Here is a 20,264-nt window from a genome sequence, read left to right on the forward strand (position 1 = left end):
TCTTTAGAATCTTGCGGTTCATCATGCGCTTAACTTTAGACTTGCCGCTTTCTGAATTTTTTGCCTTGTTTTTTGCTTCAGCTTGCCTTGTCGTACAACAGTTTATTTTTTTGCTTATGTACGTATTTCGGCAGCTGTTATTTTCCGCTTGTGGGCGGCTGCCGATACAGTTTATTTGAACTTGTAGCTCAATTTCTGAGCATAAATTATTAATTTGATGCTCTTTTCTTCAGCTGCTTTGTTTTTGAATGCTTTACTGTTTCTTCAATTCTGCTGAACATAAACTTGCACTGATAGTGCTTCTTGCCCCCCAGAAATTGAAGTATGGCTTTAGCTGAATAAACAATTTCTTCACTTCTTAAAATTGGGTATCCGAAACACAGGGCCAACTGAAAGCAATGTTTCGGATAATAGCTTTCTGGGATACAAGGCTCAGTTAAGGCAATACCCAGAATTATCCATGGACTCATGTCTTTGGAGAACAAGTCTTACTGAAGTTGGACTTCAGCTGAAAGACCAGTGTTCTTTAAAAAGACGGATATCCGAAACACAGGGCCAACTGAAGGCAATGTTTCGGATAATGGCTTTCTGGGATACAAGGCTCAGTTAAAGCAATATCCCAGAATTGTCCATGGACTCGTCTTTGGAGAATAAGTCTTACTGAAGTTGGACTTCAGCTGAAAGACCAGTGTTCTTTAAAAAGACGAGTTTTGTCAGCAATCTGAAACCCAGTTACCCGAAGGCGAAGGTTTCAGACGAGGCTGAATAAACAATTTTCAACTGTTGCTGTTATCCTTGATTTTCTGTCTATCTTTGAAAAATGGATACCCGAAACACAGGGCCAACTTAAGGCAATGTTTCGGATAATGGCTCTCTGGGATACAAGGCTCAGTTAAGGCAATATCCCAGAATTGTCCATGGACTCATGTCTTTGGAGAACAAGTCTTACTGAGGTTTGACTTCAGCTGAAAGACCAGTGTTCTTTAAAAAGACGAGTTTTGTCAGCAATCTGAAACCCAGTTACCCGAAGGCGAAGGTTTCAGACGAGGCTGAATAAAAAACCCTTAAAGAGTAGATAGAACAAAGAAAACTTTGAAAGGATAAAAAGTTGTAAACATTTATATAAATGGCGGCTCCAAGGCCTTTCATTAGTTCAAAATGTACTTACAAAGATTGTTCTGCCCCGAAGGGTTTACACATGATATTTTTTCAGTACATCAGCGTTCCTGTGATTTTTCAACTCAGTTCCATCCAACTGCCGAAGTCGGTATGTCCCTGGCTGAAGCTCATCATAGATTTCATAAGGTCCTTCCCATGCAGCTGAGACTTTCCCATGGATTCGGCCTTTCTGAACTGCAGCAGCATTCCGAAGGACAAGGTCTCTAATTTTGAGAGGCCTTGCATGGACCCTTCGGTTATAAAATTTGCTGATTCTCTGCTTATAAGCGGCCATTCTGTCTCGGGTTGAGTCTCTTACTTCGTCGAGGAAATCGAGAGATTCCCTCATCAGTCGCTCATTCTCAGCCGAGAAGTGGTGCACTCGTAGGCTCTCAGAGCCAATTTCCACTGGAAGGACGGCTTTGGCACCATACACCAGTTCAAAAGGTGAATAGCCCGTTGCCTCTTTTTTAGTTGTCCGAAGGGACCAAAGGGTTCCTGGGAGCTCCTCCAGCCACTTGGACTTTTGATCTTCCACCCTCTTCTTGAGGGCATTTAGGATCTGTTTATTTGCAGCTTCGGCTTGTCCGTTACTTTGCGGGTGGCATACCGCTGAATATGCCAGTTTGATGCCGAACTGATCTGTATACCGCTTCAACGGTAAGTTATCAAATTGCCTCCCATGATCGAAGACAAATACTCTCGGGATGCCAAATCGAGTGATGATATTCTGCCAGATAAATTTTCTAACAGTTTGCTCTGTAATGTTCGAGGCTGCTTCGGCCTCGATCCATTTACTGAAGTAGTCGACACCAACTATCAGCCATTTTTTCTGGTACACAGCCTCTGGAAATGGTCCTAGTATATCCAGTCCCCATTGGGCGAACGGGAGTGGATTAAGGATCGGCTGAAGATCCCTTGCTGGCTGATGGATAACTGGAGCGTATTTTTGACATTTTTCGCATTTCCGAACCAGCTCCTTAGCATCTGCGATCATGGTGGGCCAGTAATATCCAGCCCTCAATGCCTTGTGGGCTAAGGTCCTTCCCCCAATGTGGTTCCCACATATGCCGAGATGAATCTCCCGTAGGATATAATCTGCATCTGTTGGTCCCACGCATTTTAGCAATGGGGCTGAAAAGGACTTTTTCAGAAGTTCCCCCCTGAAGACAATGAACCTAGAGCTGGTTCTCTTTATCTTGGAGGCCAAAGCTTTATCCTCGGGAGTTTCTCCCCGAAGCTTGAAAGCTAGGATGAGGTCCATCCAACTAGGCTCTGGGTCAGCGCAGCACACTTCAGGTGCTTCGTCGACACTTCTCTCTCGACGCACTTCTACATATACAGATCTGTTCAGCTCGGTAAGAGATGAACTGGCAAGTTTGGAGAGTGCATCGACTTGAGTATTCTGACCCCTTGGGATCAGCTGAACCTCAAAAGTTTTCAGCTCTGCAATGACTGACTTGATCTTGGCAAGATAAGCTATCATGGAGGGCTCTTTGGCCTCGTAGCTGCCGCTGATCTGATATGCAACTAGCTGAGAGTCTTTTTTCAGGCAGACATGATCGGCTTCCAGGGAGATGCACAATTCTAGGCCGGCGATTGCTGCCTCATATTCGGCTTCGTTATTCGAGGCCTTAAAAGAAAATTTTAGTGCATACTCAAAGGATTTGCCTTCGGAGAAGTTATCACTACTCCTGCCCCCGAACCGTTTTCGGTGGAAGATCCATCCGTAAACACGGTCCAGACTTTCTTTTCATTGTCTAGCGCTTCTTGGTATGAGCATTCGGCCAAGAAATCCGCTAGAGCTTGAGCCTTAATGGCAGCCCTCGGACGGTAGCTGATGCTGAATTCGGTGAGCTCAAAAGCCCACTTGGCTAGCCTACCAGATTTTTCAACCTTGCCGAGAACTTTTTCCAACGGCTGATCAGTTAAGACCACTATCTGATGGCAATCAAAATAGGGCCTCAGCTTCCGAGAAGCTACTACTACCGCGAAAGCGACTTTCTCGAGTAGAGGGTAGCGAGTCTCGGCATCCGTCAGTGTATGACTGACGAAGTAGATCGGTTGCTGACTTTTACTTTCTTCCTTCAGCAATACTGCGCTGATGGTGGCTGGGCTAACGGCCACATACAGGTACAAAGTTTCTCCTTCAGCTGGGCTAGCCAGCGTTGGGAGTTGAGCCAGATGCTCCCGAAGCTGTTTAAAGGCGTCTTTTTGCTCTTCCTCCCAAACGAGCTCTTTTGTTTTCGGGAGTTTCAGGGCTTTGAAGAAAGGTAACCCCTTATCCGAAGCTCTGGAAATGAACCTCGAGAGGGCTGCCATTCTTCCGGTGAGCCGCTGAACATCCCGCTTCGTTTTCGGCTCAGGAAGGTCGAGCGCCGCTTTGACTTTGGAGGGATTGGCATCAATCCCCCTTTTGCTGACTATGAACCCAAGGAATTTCCCTGACTTCACGCCGAAGACACACTTCTTCGGATTCAGCTTCATTTGATGCTTTCTCAAGGTGGCGAAAGTTTCAGCCAGGTCCTTTACATGGTCCTCAGGTTTTTTGCTTTTGACGATCGAATCGTCGACATAGACTTCCATGTTTCGGCCCTTTTGATCGGCAAAAACTTGATCCACCAGCCTTTGATAGGTTGCCCCCGCATTTTTCAATCCAAAGGGCATCATTTTGTAATTGTACACCCCAGCGTTCGTGACGAATGCTGTCTTTGCTCGATCTTCGGGGTGCATGAAGATCTGATGATACCCCGAGAATGCGTCCATGAAACTAAGCAAGGCATGGCCACTTGTCGAATCGACTAGCTGATCGATCCTCGGCAAGGGATAGAAATCCTTCGGACAAGCCTTATTTAGGTCCGTGAAGTCAACGCACATCCTCCAGGTACCATTGGGCTTCTGAACCATCACCACATTTTCCAGCCATTCTGGATATTGGCAAGGTTCGATGAATCCTGCCTCCAGCAATTTTTTGACCTCGGCAGCGATGTCTCGGTTCTTATTAGCGGAGTAATTCCGCTTCTTTTGCTTAACTGGTTGACACGTTGGGTCAACATTAAGCTTATGGGAGATGAGGTCTGAACTTATCCCGGGCATATCAGCTGCCGAGAAAGCAAACACATCTCTGTTGTCCCGAAGGAGCTGAATAAGTTCACAACGGGTGTTCGGATCAAGGTCCATCCCGATTGTTACACATTTCTCAACGTCTCCTTCGGCCAACTCAACTGTTTCAGTCTGTTGGTCCATGTCCATTGCTGATGGACTGGACTCTTCATAATCTGGCCTGTTGCCTATGTCAGCAGGTGTCCCAGTCTTTTTGTTCTTCGGCTGGCTCTCTGAGTCTTGCTGTTCAGCTGAAGAGCTAGCCTTTTCCTTTTCGGGCCCTTTACCTCTAGGTACAAATCCTTGGGCCGAAGCACTTAGGCCTTTCGGCTTTTTGTGCTTGGCTCTCTTTCTTTTTCTTTCTCCTCCTCATCCTTGTCGTCATCTGGGCAACTACTGGATGGCTTGAGGTAGTTGCACCTCCGGGCATCCTTTTGGTTGCCCTGTATCCTTTCGGGGAAGCCGGCGTCTGAGATGTAAATCATCAGATGATGATAAGTTGAGACGACCCCTTGGATCTCATGAATTATGGGTCTCCCCAAAATCACGTTGTACACTGAAGGAGCGTCAATGACCAAAAATTCAATCATGACGTTCCTGGCTGCCTCATCGCAGCCGATGGTGATAGGAAGTGTCACCTTCCCATCTGGATAAGTTGAAGCCCCGTTCAACCCGGATACCGGGTAGGGTACCGGCGTAAGGTGCTTGGGCTTCAGCTTCATTTGATTGTAGGCCTTTCGGAACAGAATGTTTGCTCCGCTGCCACCGTCAACAAGGACCTTACTGACGTCATGGTTGGCCACCGTGGCGATGATCACCAACGGATCCTCGTGAGGGAACTTTATCCCCCGGCAGTCGGCGGCTGTGAACGTCATGTTCGGCACCGGCGATTGGGGAGATTGAATATCAGCGTTGTTCACCTGGTGAGTCAAAGCTCTAAGGTGTCTCTTGTGCTCCCTCCGAGAGTATATTCCTCCCAAGATAACATTGATCGGAGAGAATTTCCCCTCCGGCTTTTTACTGTTCTTCCGGGGGAAGTCGAGGTCTTGCCGAGAGTCCTTTGCTGACTTCTCGGACTCTTTTTTCTCGCGGTGATCCGCGATGTATTTTTTCAAGTATCCCTTCCGGACCATGTCCTCTATCTGGTCCTTCAGTTGGATACACTCCTCAGTGTTGTGTCCCGATGATTCGTGGAACTCGCACCACTGATTTTTATTTTTTCGCTGATACCACTCTGGGAGTGGTCTCGGCTTTCGGTAACTCTGCTCCTCCTTCGTCACGCTGTAAATTTTGGCGCGTGGAAGAGAGAGCGGAGTGTAGGACTCGTATCTGCCTGTGTATGAGGCAGATTTTTCCTTCTTTGGGTCGCTGGCCGAAGATTGCTCCGAGGCCTTTGACTTTCCCTTCGCCTTATGGCCTTGGCCTTCAGACAAGGGTATTTGTCTTTGTTTCCCTCCCCCGAATTGAGGTTGGGTTTTCACTTTGTTCCATTCTTCGGCTCGGATGAACTTATCCGAGGCATTCAGAGCTTCCTCCAAGGTCTGCGGAGTATGCATGACCATGAAGTCTAGGAACTTCCCGGGCTGAAGGCCATTCTGCATTGCAAAAACGGCTAGCCCCTGGTCCAGCTGAGAGACGCTGGATGACTCGTTACTGAAACGGGTCAGATAGTCTCGGAGGCTTTCGGTTTCCCCCTGTTGCAGACTCATGAGTTCTGCAGTAGTCTTCTCTCGGCGGTTTGCCGTGGAAAACTTGCTCCTAAATTTGGAGGACAGATCATCCCACCCTGTTATGGAGACTTGCTTTACTCCCTTGGAGATCCATGCTTGCGCGACCCCCTTGAGAGTGGTTGGGAAATATTTGCACCAAGTCGCTTCGGATCTGGGGCAAAGATGCATATGAGTCTCATACGAGGCCACGTGGTCCTTCGGATCCGAGGTCCCGTCATATGTGATGTGCGACGGTATTTTAACCGTGGGCACGTGCTATTCCAGTATCCATTGCTCGAATGGCGAACTGGCGGGTAGCATAACGGCCTTACCCTTGTTCTTGGCCGAAGGGACCGCGCTCCGCCCTCTTAGAGAGGTAGGAGTGTTTTTCGTCCCTGGCTGGGAAGTCTGGGCCTCGGCTGCAGGGAACGAGAGGCGACTGCGCACGCTCGGTTCCTTGCCGCCGAGTCGGTCGAGGACGCTTCGGCGAACAGTCTCAGGTTCTCGGTGAGTAGATTCTGGCCGAGAAGCTGAGCTGCTGCTCTTATGCGTTTCTGGTCAGGAGGATGAGGATCCTTTTAAAAATTGAGGGTTCTTTTTCCTCTCTTTTTCATTTTTCCAGGTATCCTCTTCCCACTCTTCCAGTTCCCGGAAGGAAGGAAGCTTCCCACCATCATGGTCTAGCTTCCTCCGCTGATGCCGGGTATGCGGAGGAGTTCGATCACGAGGTGGTGGCATATTTTGTGCCCTCATCGCCTCCATGAGCAATGCCAGCGCTCTTGCCACCTCTTCCGAGCTGGGCCCCGTCAAAGGGGTCCTCGGCCGAGTATGGGAATGAGGGCGCACAGTCGATGGTTGGCTTTGGGGCACTGAATGTGTCCTATGATCGGACTCACCCCTGCTAGACCGAGAGTGACTCGGCCTATGATGAGAGTCATGAATTACGGGAGAAAGGGAATCCTCCTTGTATGATCCTCCCCCGAGCTGGCACCCTTGGGAGAGTTCCGGTCCGGCGAGGGTGATGGTGTAGGGGTTTTAGGCTTTTCGCCCGCTCCTTGACGGAGGCCTTTGCTCTTGCGGTTCTTAGCCATTGCTACTAAGATAATTGCAAGATGATCTTGGTCAGAAATTTGGCTTATAGATTTTTGAAAGTCTTCCCCACAGACGGCGCCAAATTGTTTCGGGTGAAAACAATGGGACCTTGCCGAAGGTCCGATGAAACGGAGAAGACTAGATTCGGTCCAAGTAATGTTGGGCCGAAGGTTTCCTGCACAGTAAACACACGTAAACTAGCCTCGGGGGTGTTGCCGAGGAAGGCCCCTCCGATGCTAAAGTCAGTACAATGTGTTGAAAGAGAAGACTATGCAAGAGAATTAGTTACTTGAGGCTTTGCTTGAATTAATGAGAATATCTGTAAAAATGTAATATTGATGGCTTTTATACCTCTTCATACATGGAGAAGTTGGGCCTTAGCCCAATTGGCTTGCCTTGAGGGCTGATCTTTGACTTTAGCGCAATTGGAGAGATGAACCTTGACCTTGAGCTTTTAATTGGATCATTTAATGCCTAGGCCCAATTGGACTAAATTGGACCCAAACAGGTATAATGAATCAAGAATGATATGTATGATAATATAAAGCAGATTTTTATTTCCTCTATAACAGTTGATTGAGAATCTCTTCGGTTGATGGTAATTCAAGGATCCTTAAAAATAAATAGAAGTTAAAAATATTAAAAGAATAAGGAAAAAAAAAATAAAAAATTCTTCGTCGTTACTAATAATTAATTGAGAATGAAAAATGAAAGTGTTTAAATGAAAATTTTGGTTTACAATTCTCACCAAGAAAAAAAAAAATGGTTCTAACAAGAAAATACAGTATACTATGGTATGATAAAATAAAAAAAATAAGTTGAATGGAATTCCAAAGGTTATATAGTTATTACTTTTAAGACTTACTGGAGAATATGAATTGGAAGGAGGAAAAAGTAATCAAACTCTGTGCATTGATTCTTAGGGTAGTTAATACTTAAGGGCCGTTTGGTTTGCACGGGGTAAACGGAATGTAATGAACAAAGGGAATGGAAAAGAATGGAATGAAAATGCCTTATATTCTTTATGTTGTTTGTTTTAAAAACAAAGGGAAACAATCCCACCACCACACCACCACCACACAACCACCAACTAATTCACTTTCCACCTTAAAAACATCCTCAGCCCCTCGCCGGCAGCCGCACATCCCCTCTTACAGCACCGCCCATGACCTTTCCTCTCCCTCCTCTGACCGAGCACTCTCCTCCCACCGACCACCGCAACCACAATCCTCCTCTCTTTCTCCTCCTTCCACGCAACTGCAACCTCCCTCTCTTCCGCCAGATCGAACCCAAGCCCACGACCCAAACCACCAGCGAAAATCAATGGCGAAAATCAGGACAAAATCAATCGATTTCAGCGACGAAAATCACAGGCGGTGCTTCAAGACGAAGGCCATGGTTCTAAAAACCAACCGGTTTCGAAGGTGGGGAAGGGTCGATTAGGGTTTTTGATGGTGGGTATTGGGCGGCTGGGGATTTCGTGGGTGAGGGAATGATTTTCGAGGGATGAAGGAGGTGCGACAACCTCCGGCAAGGGGTGAGGGAGGTGCAAACAAGGGCAGTGAGTTCTGACGAGGGGTTGAGGAAGATTTTCGAGTGAGGTGCGAGCTTACCGGAGGCGGCGAGTGGCGGAGAAGGGACAACGATGGCTGGGGGAAAAGCGGTGAGGTGGCTAGGTGGTGGTTGTGCGGTGGGGGTAGGGTAGAAGGGTGGTGGCTGGTGTAGGCATGGTGGTGTAATGTTGGCTAAGGAAAGGGAATGGAAAAGGCTAGGGGGGTGGGGAATGAACATAGAGGGATTTGGGGGAATGAAGGGGGTAAAGGGGAATGGAAAAGTGGCCTAACAAACGACAACAAAGGGAACGATTCCCGTTGATTCCCATTCCCTTTGTTGAATACCCCCAACCAAACGACCCCTTAATACTAGCAGAATAAAAAAACACGCATGATATTTTTTTATCCTTTGGTAATTGGGCTCCATACTTATGAGGCCCTCAAAATCCGGGGGCCCTGTGCTGAGGACCAGAATGCACAGGACCTTAGTCGGCCCTGTCACACAATCTAATGTCAAAACATTCGATTCGAGACTCTCGGGAATGACACTCTAGATTAGCCTATCATAGGAGTGATTCATTAACCTAGCAAGTACCTATTGTTTGGGTGCTAAAATGGTCATACCCATTTTAGCCAAGGTGATCTTACCTCTATAAGCCCAAAGGGCATAAAAGGCCTAAAAGGCCCCAAATAAACCAAATGCTTTTATACGCCCCATAATTGCCCATATATATATACTACTAGGGTTCATAATACCCACTCATGTACTACTATTAATGAGATATATCAGAATATCATATAATATATATTTTTGGTTAAAGGTTTTTCCCACCGGTGGGTTTAATTTTCTAACCCATCGGCTGGGGGGAAATTTTTGTAAACGTCCCCAAGATCTAAACTACTCTTGATACCATGAAAAATTCTTATGATCACATTCCTCTTTTCTCATTAACTTGCAAAAGAATATATAGTGGTACAAACTTCCTAACCAGATAGAAATTTGACTAAAATACAAGATAATAGCTCCTAACAAATAATTCGTAAGATAATTCCCAAAAATATATTATATGATATTCCGATATTATCTCATTAACTATAAATAACCCTCAAGGGGCCAAAGGTAAAAGGAGGTCATTCTTACACTAAGATGACCATCCTCCTCCAGTCTCTCTCCCCCAAAATCCTCTCAAAATATGCATTGTTTAACACTAACTCCCCAAAGCTCGGGGTCTATTTTTGCAGGTCCATTTAAAGCCCAAATTTGAGGCCCACGAGCAGCCCATCAAGGCCTGAGTAGTCAATTTTTTTTTGCCAAAACACCTATAATGGCTAGGGGTGTTCAGATTCGGGTACCCGGATATTCGGGTATCCGAAAATCCGGGTACCCGGATCTTCGGGTAGTTGATAAGTTGGCCCTTGTCCCGTCTCGGGTTTCATTTTTAATTTTTTTTTTTAAATAAGTTTGTACCTAAAACCCGGTGTCGTTGGTTGTTTTAATTCGGGTACCCGGTAATCGTTTAGCCTAGGTGTGGAAATTTTTGCAGCAATTAGACAAGTATTTACCAGCATCAGCAGGCATAACTTTTAGCAGGATTTTTTTCGGTTTTATCTTGAATAATTAATCCTATGATGCAACATGGTTTTCTGTTATACTGCTGATCTTCTCTGCATAAACTCATATTATTATTTCTGCTATACAGTGCAAGTTAATTGAGGAACTCGGGCAGCTAGCTTCAGACGTATTTTGTTTCGAAACAAATTAATAATTTCTATAATCAATCACTTCGGAGCTTAGCCTACCTTTTTGTTAATATCTTCATTGTTTCTTGAAGCTCTAGTATTCCTCTGACTGCGTGGAGTAACAAACAGTGTGGAGTTATTCCACTGGTTAGGGAGTACCAATGTTTTTTTTTTTTTTTTTTTTTAACAGGTATCGGGTACCCGAGATTAGCAAAGTTTGTCTCATGTCCCGGCCTACAAAACTGCTATTTTAGTGAGACAGGTACCCGACCCGAAAAAAACAGAAAATTTAGTCAATTTTCCATCGGATTTTTTGCGGATTATCGGATAATCGGGTCGGGTTTTTTTTAACACCCCTAATAATGGCTATAATCTATTATGTCTAGTAAAGACTAACAACAACAGAAGTTTGCTATTTTCTGAAAACCTTGAATCAAACAGAGCAAAAACAGAAGAGAATCCCAGAAACAACGAAAATGAAGATGACATGGAAAAAGAAGAGTGGGAGCAAGCGGTTAGCCATACCTAACCTTCCTTTTGAAAACGATGAAGAAGATGATCAACTTAAACAAGCAAACTCTCCTCCTTCTTCACTCAATCCCCAAATTCCCAACAAAACCCTTGATTCTTCTCTTGCCGGTGCTTTCCATGAACAAGGAAACAAGCTTGCTGAGGTAATTTCTTCTTTAGTTTTTTAATCTTTTGCTTGTTTGGGTTTCTGCAATTTAATGATTATTGTAATTTTGAAATTTTGCAAATTTTTAGTTTGTGTTATCGTTGATTTTTTTTTTTCCTCCTATTTTTGGGCAGTTGGGTCTGTGATTGTTAGGATTTTTTTTTGAAGTTCAACCTATTTGTTATTTTTTTTTTCTCTAAAATTTTAATATTGTTTTATCTTATTAGAAAGATTGTTTCTTTTGTTTACTTCGGTTGATAGGGTTTTTGGGTCAATTTGTTATTATAGTTTAATGAAGTAGTTGAATTCAGATAGTATAACCCTTTTTAAGATGGTTGTATTAGAGATAATATGATGTTTTACCATTGCTGAGAATCATAATTGAATGTGGACATTATATTTTAATAATTCAAATGTTGGCCCTATTACTAAAAATGATCTGAGTTAGCATAGTATAGAGGCATCTTGAAGTTTGCAAGAAAAATAGAGTAAAATTTGCCTTCTATCACAAATAGTGTTGATACTAAGTCTCCCCCATGTATACCGTATAGACGAGCTTGTTGGAGCAGATACGGTATTCTCTGCGACCCAGAATGGCTTCTTTTATGATCTTTAGCCACATGAACATGCTTGATTGATTAATATGGAACCTTAATATAGCGAAAATGCTTTACAATAACCCCTCCTAGTCTTAATCAAGGAGCTTGATTGGTCATTGCTAACCAATCTAATCCAAGTTAATTTTTGTGAATCCTTGCTAGTCCCAACAACTGGTCTCCCATAGTTTCTTCAATCCAAGGACATCTTCTTGAGATGTGATTGGTTTGAAAATGATGTACGTCTTTCCTGATAAGGGGCGTAAACCTAAAAATCCACTAGAGAAGGTTTCTTCTTGCTTTAAACTCCACTTTTGGGAGAGTTCCCTGAATGTCAAGATTGGTTTTTATGGGCCAAGACATAAACTTATTCTAAAAGTGTCTTTATAATATTGAGGATTTCATATCATCCTCATACATCAAATTTCCGCACCACATCTATGAAGTATATTCTTCATCTCATCCTTATATTTTTCCTCATGGACTTCAACTTAAAAGTGGGTAATTCATGGATTAATCTTTGCCTGTTTTGAAATCTTCGTGTTTTTGAAATCATCCTTATATTTTTTGCCCATTTTGAAATCATCCTTGTATTTTTTGCTCCTATCACAGGAGATCTTTGTGTTTTCATTCTCTGGGATCCATGATCTCCAAGGACTTGCTATAGACAGTATTTTAATTGGTTATGCTTACATAATACACATATTGGTCATGATTTTCTTGTTGTCATTAGATTACATGTGAATATATGATTGTATTGCAGCATGTTCTAATGTGAAGTAAAGAGTGCTACATATGAAATAACTGAACTGAGAGATATACCCTCAACCTAATTTAGATTCTGGCTCAAATGGGCCTTAAACTCTGCCTAATCTAGGTGTAGCTAGTTAACTTGGTCTTGTGTTAGGTCATTCAGTAAATAGCATTGTGAAGGAGAGCGTTATGATTCATGGGATGTTGAAAATGACTCATATGTGGCTCCAGAGGCCGTGGAAGGTTGTCAAAATCAAACTGCCATGACTTTAGGAACTAGTAAGCATATATAAGGGGGCGTTGGAACACATATTAAGGGGAGGTTTAGACTTTAGACATCCACTTGCTTGAGTAGTAAAAGGGTGCCTGGCTTGGAGAGGGAATAGATGAAGAGAGATGGGCTTAGAAGTGTGGTTATCATTCTATCCTTAACTAACATCTTAGAAGGGCCACTTCTAAGATGATCCCTAGGGCCTAGGCTAGGCCCAATCTATATTAGATGAGCTAGAAGGGCCACTTCTTGTCTGTGTTTTTTCTTTTGAAGAATATTGGAGCTCCTGTGTGGCATGGTGGGATATTGACTAGCAACCAACCATGTACTTGTTATTTTCAAATTTTTTAAAAGTACATGGGTTTTTGAACTGTACAGAGTTTCATTTGGCTATTCAATAAATCTCTTATAACGTGTAACTTTATTCAACGGAAACATATGTGCAAATTTGCTCTTATTTCTCTTTTGCATGAAAGGTGAAGAGCTATAAAGAAAAACTGAACTGTAATGGATTTTGTTAAAACTATCCTCAAGCTGATTGCATTTTTTTGTGCTACAGAAGTCCACACTTCATTTTAGATTTTGTTCTTGCTCCTGTGGGATTGGCAAGCAAGCTTGTCTTGACTTCACTAATAGATGTAATTCATCTTGAATTTTGTTTTTAAACTGAAATTATGAATTTGTGACTAGTTTCATATCTGTCTTACATAATTGCTCTCTCAGTTTGCAAGCCAAATGCTTTATATAATTGTTTCCTAATGGAACTCTTAAGTGATGTCCTGCATGTAGAGCAAGCAAATGTTGGTTTAGTTGTCATTAGCATTTGCACATTTTAACTTTTTTTGCAGTGAACATCTGAGTCCTTTGTTATCTATGCTGTTTATGGCTTATCTATACACTGCTGTCTGTGTTTCTCTTAGTCTGGTATAAGTTAATAGCTATTCCAGCATGTTTGTTTTTGCAATAAATGTTTTTGTAGTTGTCCTCTTGCCCCAAAAATTGGTGTTTAGTATGCTGTTGATAAAATTATTTAAAGTTGGAATCTTATGCTGCCTTCCCCGCCCTTAATTTCAAGGATGGTAAATACCGCGAAGCACTTGGAAAGTGGGAGGCTGCTATTACTTTGATGCCCGAAAAGGCTGTTTTGCACGAACAGAAGGCTCAAGTATTACTTGAAGTTGGAGATTCCTGGGGTGCTTTGAAAGCAGCAACTCGTGCGCTACACTCTCCTTTGTCTGTTTTCTTTTGTACTTTAGGTGTTAGATTACATAAACTGTGTCAAAATGCTTTTGCATGCTTATTTTTTCAGTTCCTCATTTATGCCTTTTCTCTTATAAGTTCATATGTATACAAGTGTTGCTTATGTAATTGCTCTGCTGTTCATTGTTGGCATGTCTGCTTTCTACTTCTCAATAGAATCCATTCATGCTTGATTGTGTATTTTACCTGTGAGCTTCTTGTGTATGTATTATGTGATAATAATAATAATATTGCTTATAACATCAAAGGCTGATTTGACTTCACTTTTTTGATTTGTTTTGCAGGAGCCACTGAATTGGACCCATCATGGGCTGAGGTAGTTGATCTTATTTCGTTCTCCTTACACCCCAATACCCCTTCATTTTGCTTCAAAAGTTGTGACACAAACAATTTATTATGCAGTAATGGATTGATTAAACAGTTCCCCGCTTAGCTACAAATTTTATGCTGCCAACAGCAGTTGGCTTTATAATAATTAGATACTGCAGGAATTTTATAATTCCATATCCATTTTTCTGGCCTCTGGCTCTAATTACGAGGCATTCTGATAATGTTTTGAGATTTGTCTTTCAGGCTTGGACGACCCTTGGTAGAGCACAGCTGAATTTTGGGGAGCCTGATAGTGCAATTGAAACCTTTGACAATGCTTTGGCCCTTAAGGTTAGATTTTCTTTATTTCTTACATGGCTGCTTACCTGCATATCAATAATCAAGTACAGTATGGTATAACAAGATTGAGTTTCCTTAGTTTTTCCATTAACTAATTTAATGATGTGAGCAGCCTGAATTAGCTGAGGCACAAGAGGATAGACAAACTGCTTTACAGCTTGTGAAGAAGAGAAAGCACCTTCACTCATCAGGTCTAAGCACGGATAAATCTCGTTATGCAGTTGGTGATGGAGGTGAAGCCAAGCTCCCTGGTTCGGCCTGAATGTACTGGTTGTATACTCCACAACAAAATCCTAATATAGCAAGGTAATGCAAATTAGAGCAGCTGCTTCATTCCTGAGATACCCCAGCTTGTTTGACTGCAGTAGTAGAGTATTTTGGGTGTACATAACCAGTTATCGAGTATAGTTGTAATAGACAGATTAAGGGGCATACCTATCTGTCAAATGTTCATCTGATATTATATAACTGAAATCAAACATTCTGATGCATGTTTCTGTAGGTAACATCACCTGTATACTGTGTTGTTCGTATGTTATTTCTTTACTCGTATATGAGTCCATTTTCCACGCAGAAAAAATGATGGACGTTTATGGTCAGGAAACAGAAGTTACAACTTGAACCCTAAATGTATTAGCAATATTATTCATCGACTCATCCTCATGTATGATGTGTCTAAAAGTATAATGCGAAAATGATTTCTTTAAAAGGATATTTTTTGGGCTAAACGAATTATTTCTTTATTAGACTCAAAGCCCGAGATGATCCATGAGTAATAGCACGGTGAGTCACTTGGGGGCGCAAAAGCCTGGGGAGGGTGGGGGATTTGTTCTTGAAAGGGAAACCATCACAGCAGCAACACACCTTGAGTCACATGGTGGTTTAGAGCCTCTATGGAATGAAGAAGGGGGAGGCAAGTGCAACTGATATACATTATACATGTATATAGTGGCTGGCCTACTATCACTATGACTTTATGCTACGGACTATCCGGAGTAGTTTTAACATAATAAAGACGTGGCCAGTGCCGTCTTAGACATTTTTGGGGCCCGGAGCAGAAACTACTAAAGGAGCCCTAAACAGTCGAGTCGTATTTCATAAATAAGGACAAAGCTATATCTACTCACTGGATAAACTACTCATTACTAATACATGATTGAAATACGAACTTAAGTATCATTAACCTTGCTAATTTGTATTCGACTATTACTACTCTATTAGAATTGGGTTAGTTTATCCAGTGGGTAGACAAAGAATTTTCCCATAAAAATACATAGCATGAATTTTATACTTTGTATTAAAATGTCCAGCAAAATTACTAATAACATGAATGCAAGATAGTCACTTAGATTGTGCAAAATTACTAATTTTAGCTTTGGTTTTGTTTTTATATACTTCCTTCGTTTTATAATGTTAATCCCATATATTATTTTGGGCGTTTCAAAAAGATAGATCCATGTTGATTATGTTCCATTTTTAACTTAATTTTTTTTGGAAAAAATTGGTTGTGGATTGATGACATGACTTCAAGTAAGGAAATCTCTACCTTGAATTATGCAATTATGACTGATGCTTTCCCAAAAAAATCAAAAAACTTAAATAAGGTAAACTAATTATGAATTATTTTGTACTTTAATATTAGATTCCAAATATTTTCTTTTCTTATTTTATGTGATTGATTTCATATAGGACTAACATTATGAAACGAAAAGAGTATTTTTTTTTTTTAAATAAAAAAAATCTGATGTGGGCACCTCTAAATGAGGCCCCGAGCCATTGCTCAACCTGCTCCCCCTATGGCCTATGAGCTGGTCTTGGACGTGGCTAGTGTATATGTAGGAGATCATAGTGTATAATGAGCTTCTTTCCCAAAACATAGGGTATAATGAGAGCAAGGGATAACTCAAGTAGTAAGAGCTTCTTTCTCAATTCTAAGAAATTTAAGGATTGATTCTCAGCACCCTACTTTGTGGCTCTCTAACCCCCAAAAAAAAGAACTCTTGTCAAATGCACTGTGACGAAGGAAATGTTCGTTATTGAGTACTGTGTAATCTTCAAAGGTTTCCAGAACAAGAAATACACGTTGTGTTTTAGACTATTTCAACGACATATTCGATATGTTGCATCGGCTACATCAAATAGACGTAGTTGAAAAACATTCTTAATCCCTGCTCTTAATATGGAGACAACTCGGACGAAGATTAGTCTATGTTTTGGAACATTATTAGACTTATTGAATGCTTCCAGGAATATTGCTAAGTACAACGTCAGTTTCTCCCATAAAAATAGTATTCATTCAATAATTAGGGATTTCCACATTTAGCGATTACCATGCACCAACCAGTTAATCGTCTATATACTAAGTACTTAATACAGTATGTTATTAATTAATTAAAAGTCATGATTTTATCAAGCATAATCATTCTCTTAAAGATACAATTATAAAAGATATCTCACATAATCAACCAACTTGTTGCCGTCAAAGATTACGAAGGGACCCACAAAAATATCATATTAATATATTAAAATAATAGGGAATATTAATGTACTTCATACAATATTACGAGTACTCTTTTATTCTAGTACCTTTTAAGGAAAAAATCAGCATAAAACGAGTAGTAGTATGTGATTTGCTTATGATTTTTATTATTTTTCTAATGAGCCACAACGACAAAATAAATTATAATCGGAGAAAGCGATTTGAATTTGTGGTCTATTGTATATAGACAACTTTTTTTATTAAGGTTTGCTTACACAAACACAGTAGTGACGCAATTTTTTTTTAAGAAGCTTTCTTTCCTAATTTAAGTGTTACACGTGTTAAGTTTTGTTTCTTCAATTACAGCCGTACCACTTTCCCTCTTTCTTCTTAATTTTCTTCAATCTCTCACTGATACAAAATTAGAAATTAAACCATTAACATTAACCATTAACATTAGGGAAATCATTTATTAGAGTAATGAACAAAAGTTGCTCACTTGTTCCTCCCAATAAGAACGTAGTCTAGCTTAAAAGCTTATTATTCATTAAACCAATCAAGAAAACTCGACTTAAATACATTAAATTAGAAAAGTGTATTAATTAAAAAGGCAGATGCAAATTCTCATTGCATCATTTAGAATTCGACATCAAAGTGTAAGAAAACATAGCCTCATCATGAAAAGACATTAACTTAACAATATGATTAGTGGAACATGTAACAACATACAGTAGCTTTTTTGAACAAATAACAACACACAGTAGCTAGTTACTACAAAAGTCATATATTATGGCCACGAAATAATTAAGTAGATTGCTAAATACCGCCAACAAAATTTATCAAACCGCCAATATTTCAAGTAAAGGGACTACATTGCCCTTACTAAAATCTTCCCCATTTTCTTTCTCTAACTTTATTCCATGATTTCCATCCACCACTTCTAAAACAACCACATCAACCACCACCAATCACACCACCGGTACCACCCACGCCACCATGTCGACCACTACAACCCACAATCACCACGTCACCACCACCATCTACACCAGACTGCCAATAATAATAACAGTTAATCATAATAATAATAATAAAATTAATTATACGGATTTTTCACCAAATACCACTGAGTTATTGCAAAATTCACCGTATACCACACAAAATTTTCTAATTCACCATATAGCACTGAGTTTATGTACATTAACACAGAATGCCATTTTTTCTAACTGTCGTTAACGCCGTTAGTAATTAAGGTTAATTGTGCCACGTGGCAGCTTGTAATTGGTTCTTATTAATATTATTTAATTACTTAAATAAAAAATTAAAAAAAAAAAAAAACACCTTATCTCTCTCCTCTGACCGAACACCCAGACCACCACCAATGCCCAAACCCAACTACTCAAAGGCGTGGCAGCCCAGCCACCACCCTGTCTCGATAACCCCCGCCGGCGCGGAATCAAACCAGAACCCCGGCGCCGGTGCGAAAACCATCCAGAACCCCTGCGCCGATTGGAATCCGACCAAAACCTTGAACCACCGTTCCCGAACCCCTGCGCTCCTCCCCTTCCCTTGAACCACCGTTCCCGAACCCTAAAAACCCATATCTCCCTCGATAAACCCTCCCCTAATCACCGGCCAGTGCCCAAACCCCTGTCCCCCGTGTCGGCGAACTCAAATTCCCCTCTCCCAGTCACTGCCGCCCAGTTTAATTGAAAATAACCACCCCAAAACCCTAAAACCCCAAAATCAAAACCCTAGATTTTGGTTTTAGGGTTTCGAGGTGGTGATTCAGGGGAGGAGGAGGGTGGAGGTGGCAAGGGTAAGGCCGAATTAGGTTTGCCGGCATTTGGTGGGGGTTTGGACGGCCGACGGGTTGGGAGGGAGGCTTTTCGAGGGAGGGATGGGGATTTTGATTGAGATGATGGTGATTTTGGGAAAGAGGAAGACGCCGACGGGAGGTTCCAGGTTAGGGTGGCACCGGCGCGGGGTTTAGGGCTGGAAGTGCCGGCGTGGGGAGGCCGGGGGTTGGGGGCATGGTGGGTGGCTGGGTTGCGGTGTGGTGGTTTGTTTTTTTTTTTTTTTTTTTATTTAAGTAATTAAATAATATTAATAAGAACCAATTACAAGCTGCCATGTGGCACAATTAACCTTAATTACTAATGGCGTTAACGGCAGTTAGAAAAAATGGCATTCTGTGTTAATGTACATAAACTTAGTGCTATATGGTGAATCAGAAAATTTTGTGTGGTATATGGTGAATTTTGCAATAACTCAGTGGTATTTGGTGAAAAATCCGTTAATTATAATTATTATGTAATAATAATAACAATTAATTAGAATAAGTTTTTTAAAAAAAAAAGCTGCTGGCCGTTAAATGACGCTCAAAACCGATTGGTCGCCACCGGTAATTGGCGGTCGAAACCGATTGACCAGTGCGGTCAACCGATTTTGACCGTTAGTTACCTGTGGCGATCAACCAGTTTTGAGCGTCGATTACCAGCCACTGGGATTTAAAACAAAAACTTAAATTTAAAACTAAAAGCTAAACGGTAAACTTACCTCCTTCTTCGGATTTCCAGCCATGTCGTCGCCGTCAACGACCCGACGTCTGTTCGCGCCGCCACCTCCTGAATGTCGCCGCCTGGTACGCCGGTTGCCTCTGTTGTGGTGGTGGTGGTGGTTGTGTTTGGGGATCTTGGGGGGTGGTTGATGAGAGAGAAAAAAGAAAGAGAAAGATGGGTTTGGGTTTAGTATTTTAGTAAGGGCAATAATGACATTTCACTTGAAATGTTGGCGGTTTTGATAATTTTTATTGGCGGTATTTAACATAATTAATAATTAGATTACCATTTATATGGTATTAAATAAAGTAAATAAAGATATGAAGTACATAATTACTGGATAAATTATTGCTCGTTGTCTAATAATATATTTGTATATCCCACACAACCAACAATAAAAACTATTGAAGACATGCGAAAATAAATACATAATCTAATATTAGTACTACATATTAATGTACGGAGTATTATAAATAAAGATGAAACCTTTTATAATATATGGTTATCTTAAGATAATCAAAATTAACTAGCAAGTATTAAAGATAAACGAAGAAATAAGTATGGAAGCTTGAGCTTCCATTTAGTTAAGAGCTAGCCTTCATGCATCTTTACTCACATAGGATGAATTTAAGCGTCTTCTCCGCAAAA

The 20,264-nt window shown here is 41.5% G+C and overlaps 1 protein-coding gene across 1 annotated transcript; it reads left to right on the forward strand.

Annotated features, from left to right (window-relative positions):
* Positions 1–10,394: 10,394 nt before the first annotated feature.
* Positions 10,395–15,131, forward strand: LOC110685923 (tetratricopeptide repeat protein 33-like). The gene is made up of 5 exons (XM_021862481.1): positions 10,395–11,028; positions 13,726–13,864; positions 14,195–14,226; positions 14,484–14,570; positions 14,692–15,131. The coding sequence occupies exons 1-5, from the start codon at positions 10,831–10,833 to the stop codon at positions 14,839–14,841; spliced, it is 606 nt and encodes a 201-aa protein (XP_021718173.1). The 5' UTR covers positions 10,395–10,830; the 3' UTR covers positions 14,842–15,131.
* Positions 15,132–20,264: the final 5,133 nt, after the last annotated feature.

Source organism: Chenopodium quinoa, unplaced genomic scaffold (genome assembly GCF_001683475.1).
Source record: "Chenopodium quinoa cultivar QQ74 unplaced genomic scaffold, ASM168347v1, whole genome shotgun sequence".
In the NCBI taxonomy this organism is placed as follows: Eukaryota; Viridiplantae; Streptophyta; class Magnoliopsida; order Caryophyllales; family Amaranthaceae; genus Chenopodium; species Chenopodium quinoa.

What these genes read in the sequence shown, in the direction of transcription:
- LOC110685923 (XM_021862481.1), top strand. Translation starts at nt 10,831, where the DNA reads ATGAAGATGACATGGAAAAAGAAGAGTGGGAGCAAGCGGTTAGCCATA. An exon ending in TGGACCCATCATGGGCTGAG is followed by an intron (nt 14,227 to 14,483) that starts GTAGTTGATCTT and finishes TTTGTCTTTCAG; the next exon opens with GCTTGGACGACCCTTGGTAG. An exon ending in ACAATGCTTTGGCCCTTAAG is followed by an intron (nt 14,571 to 14,691) that starts GTTAGATTTTCT and finishes TGATGTGAGCAG; the next exon opens with CCTGAATTAGCTGAGGCACA.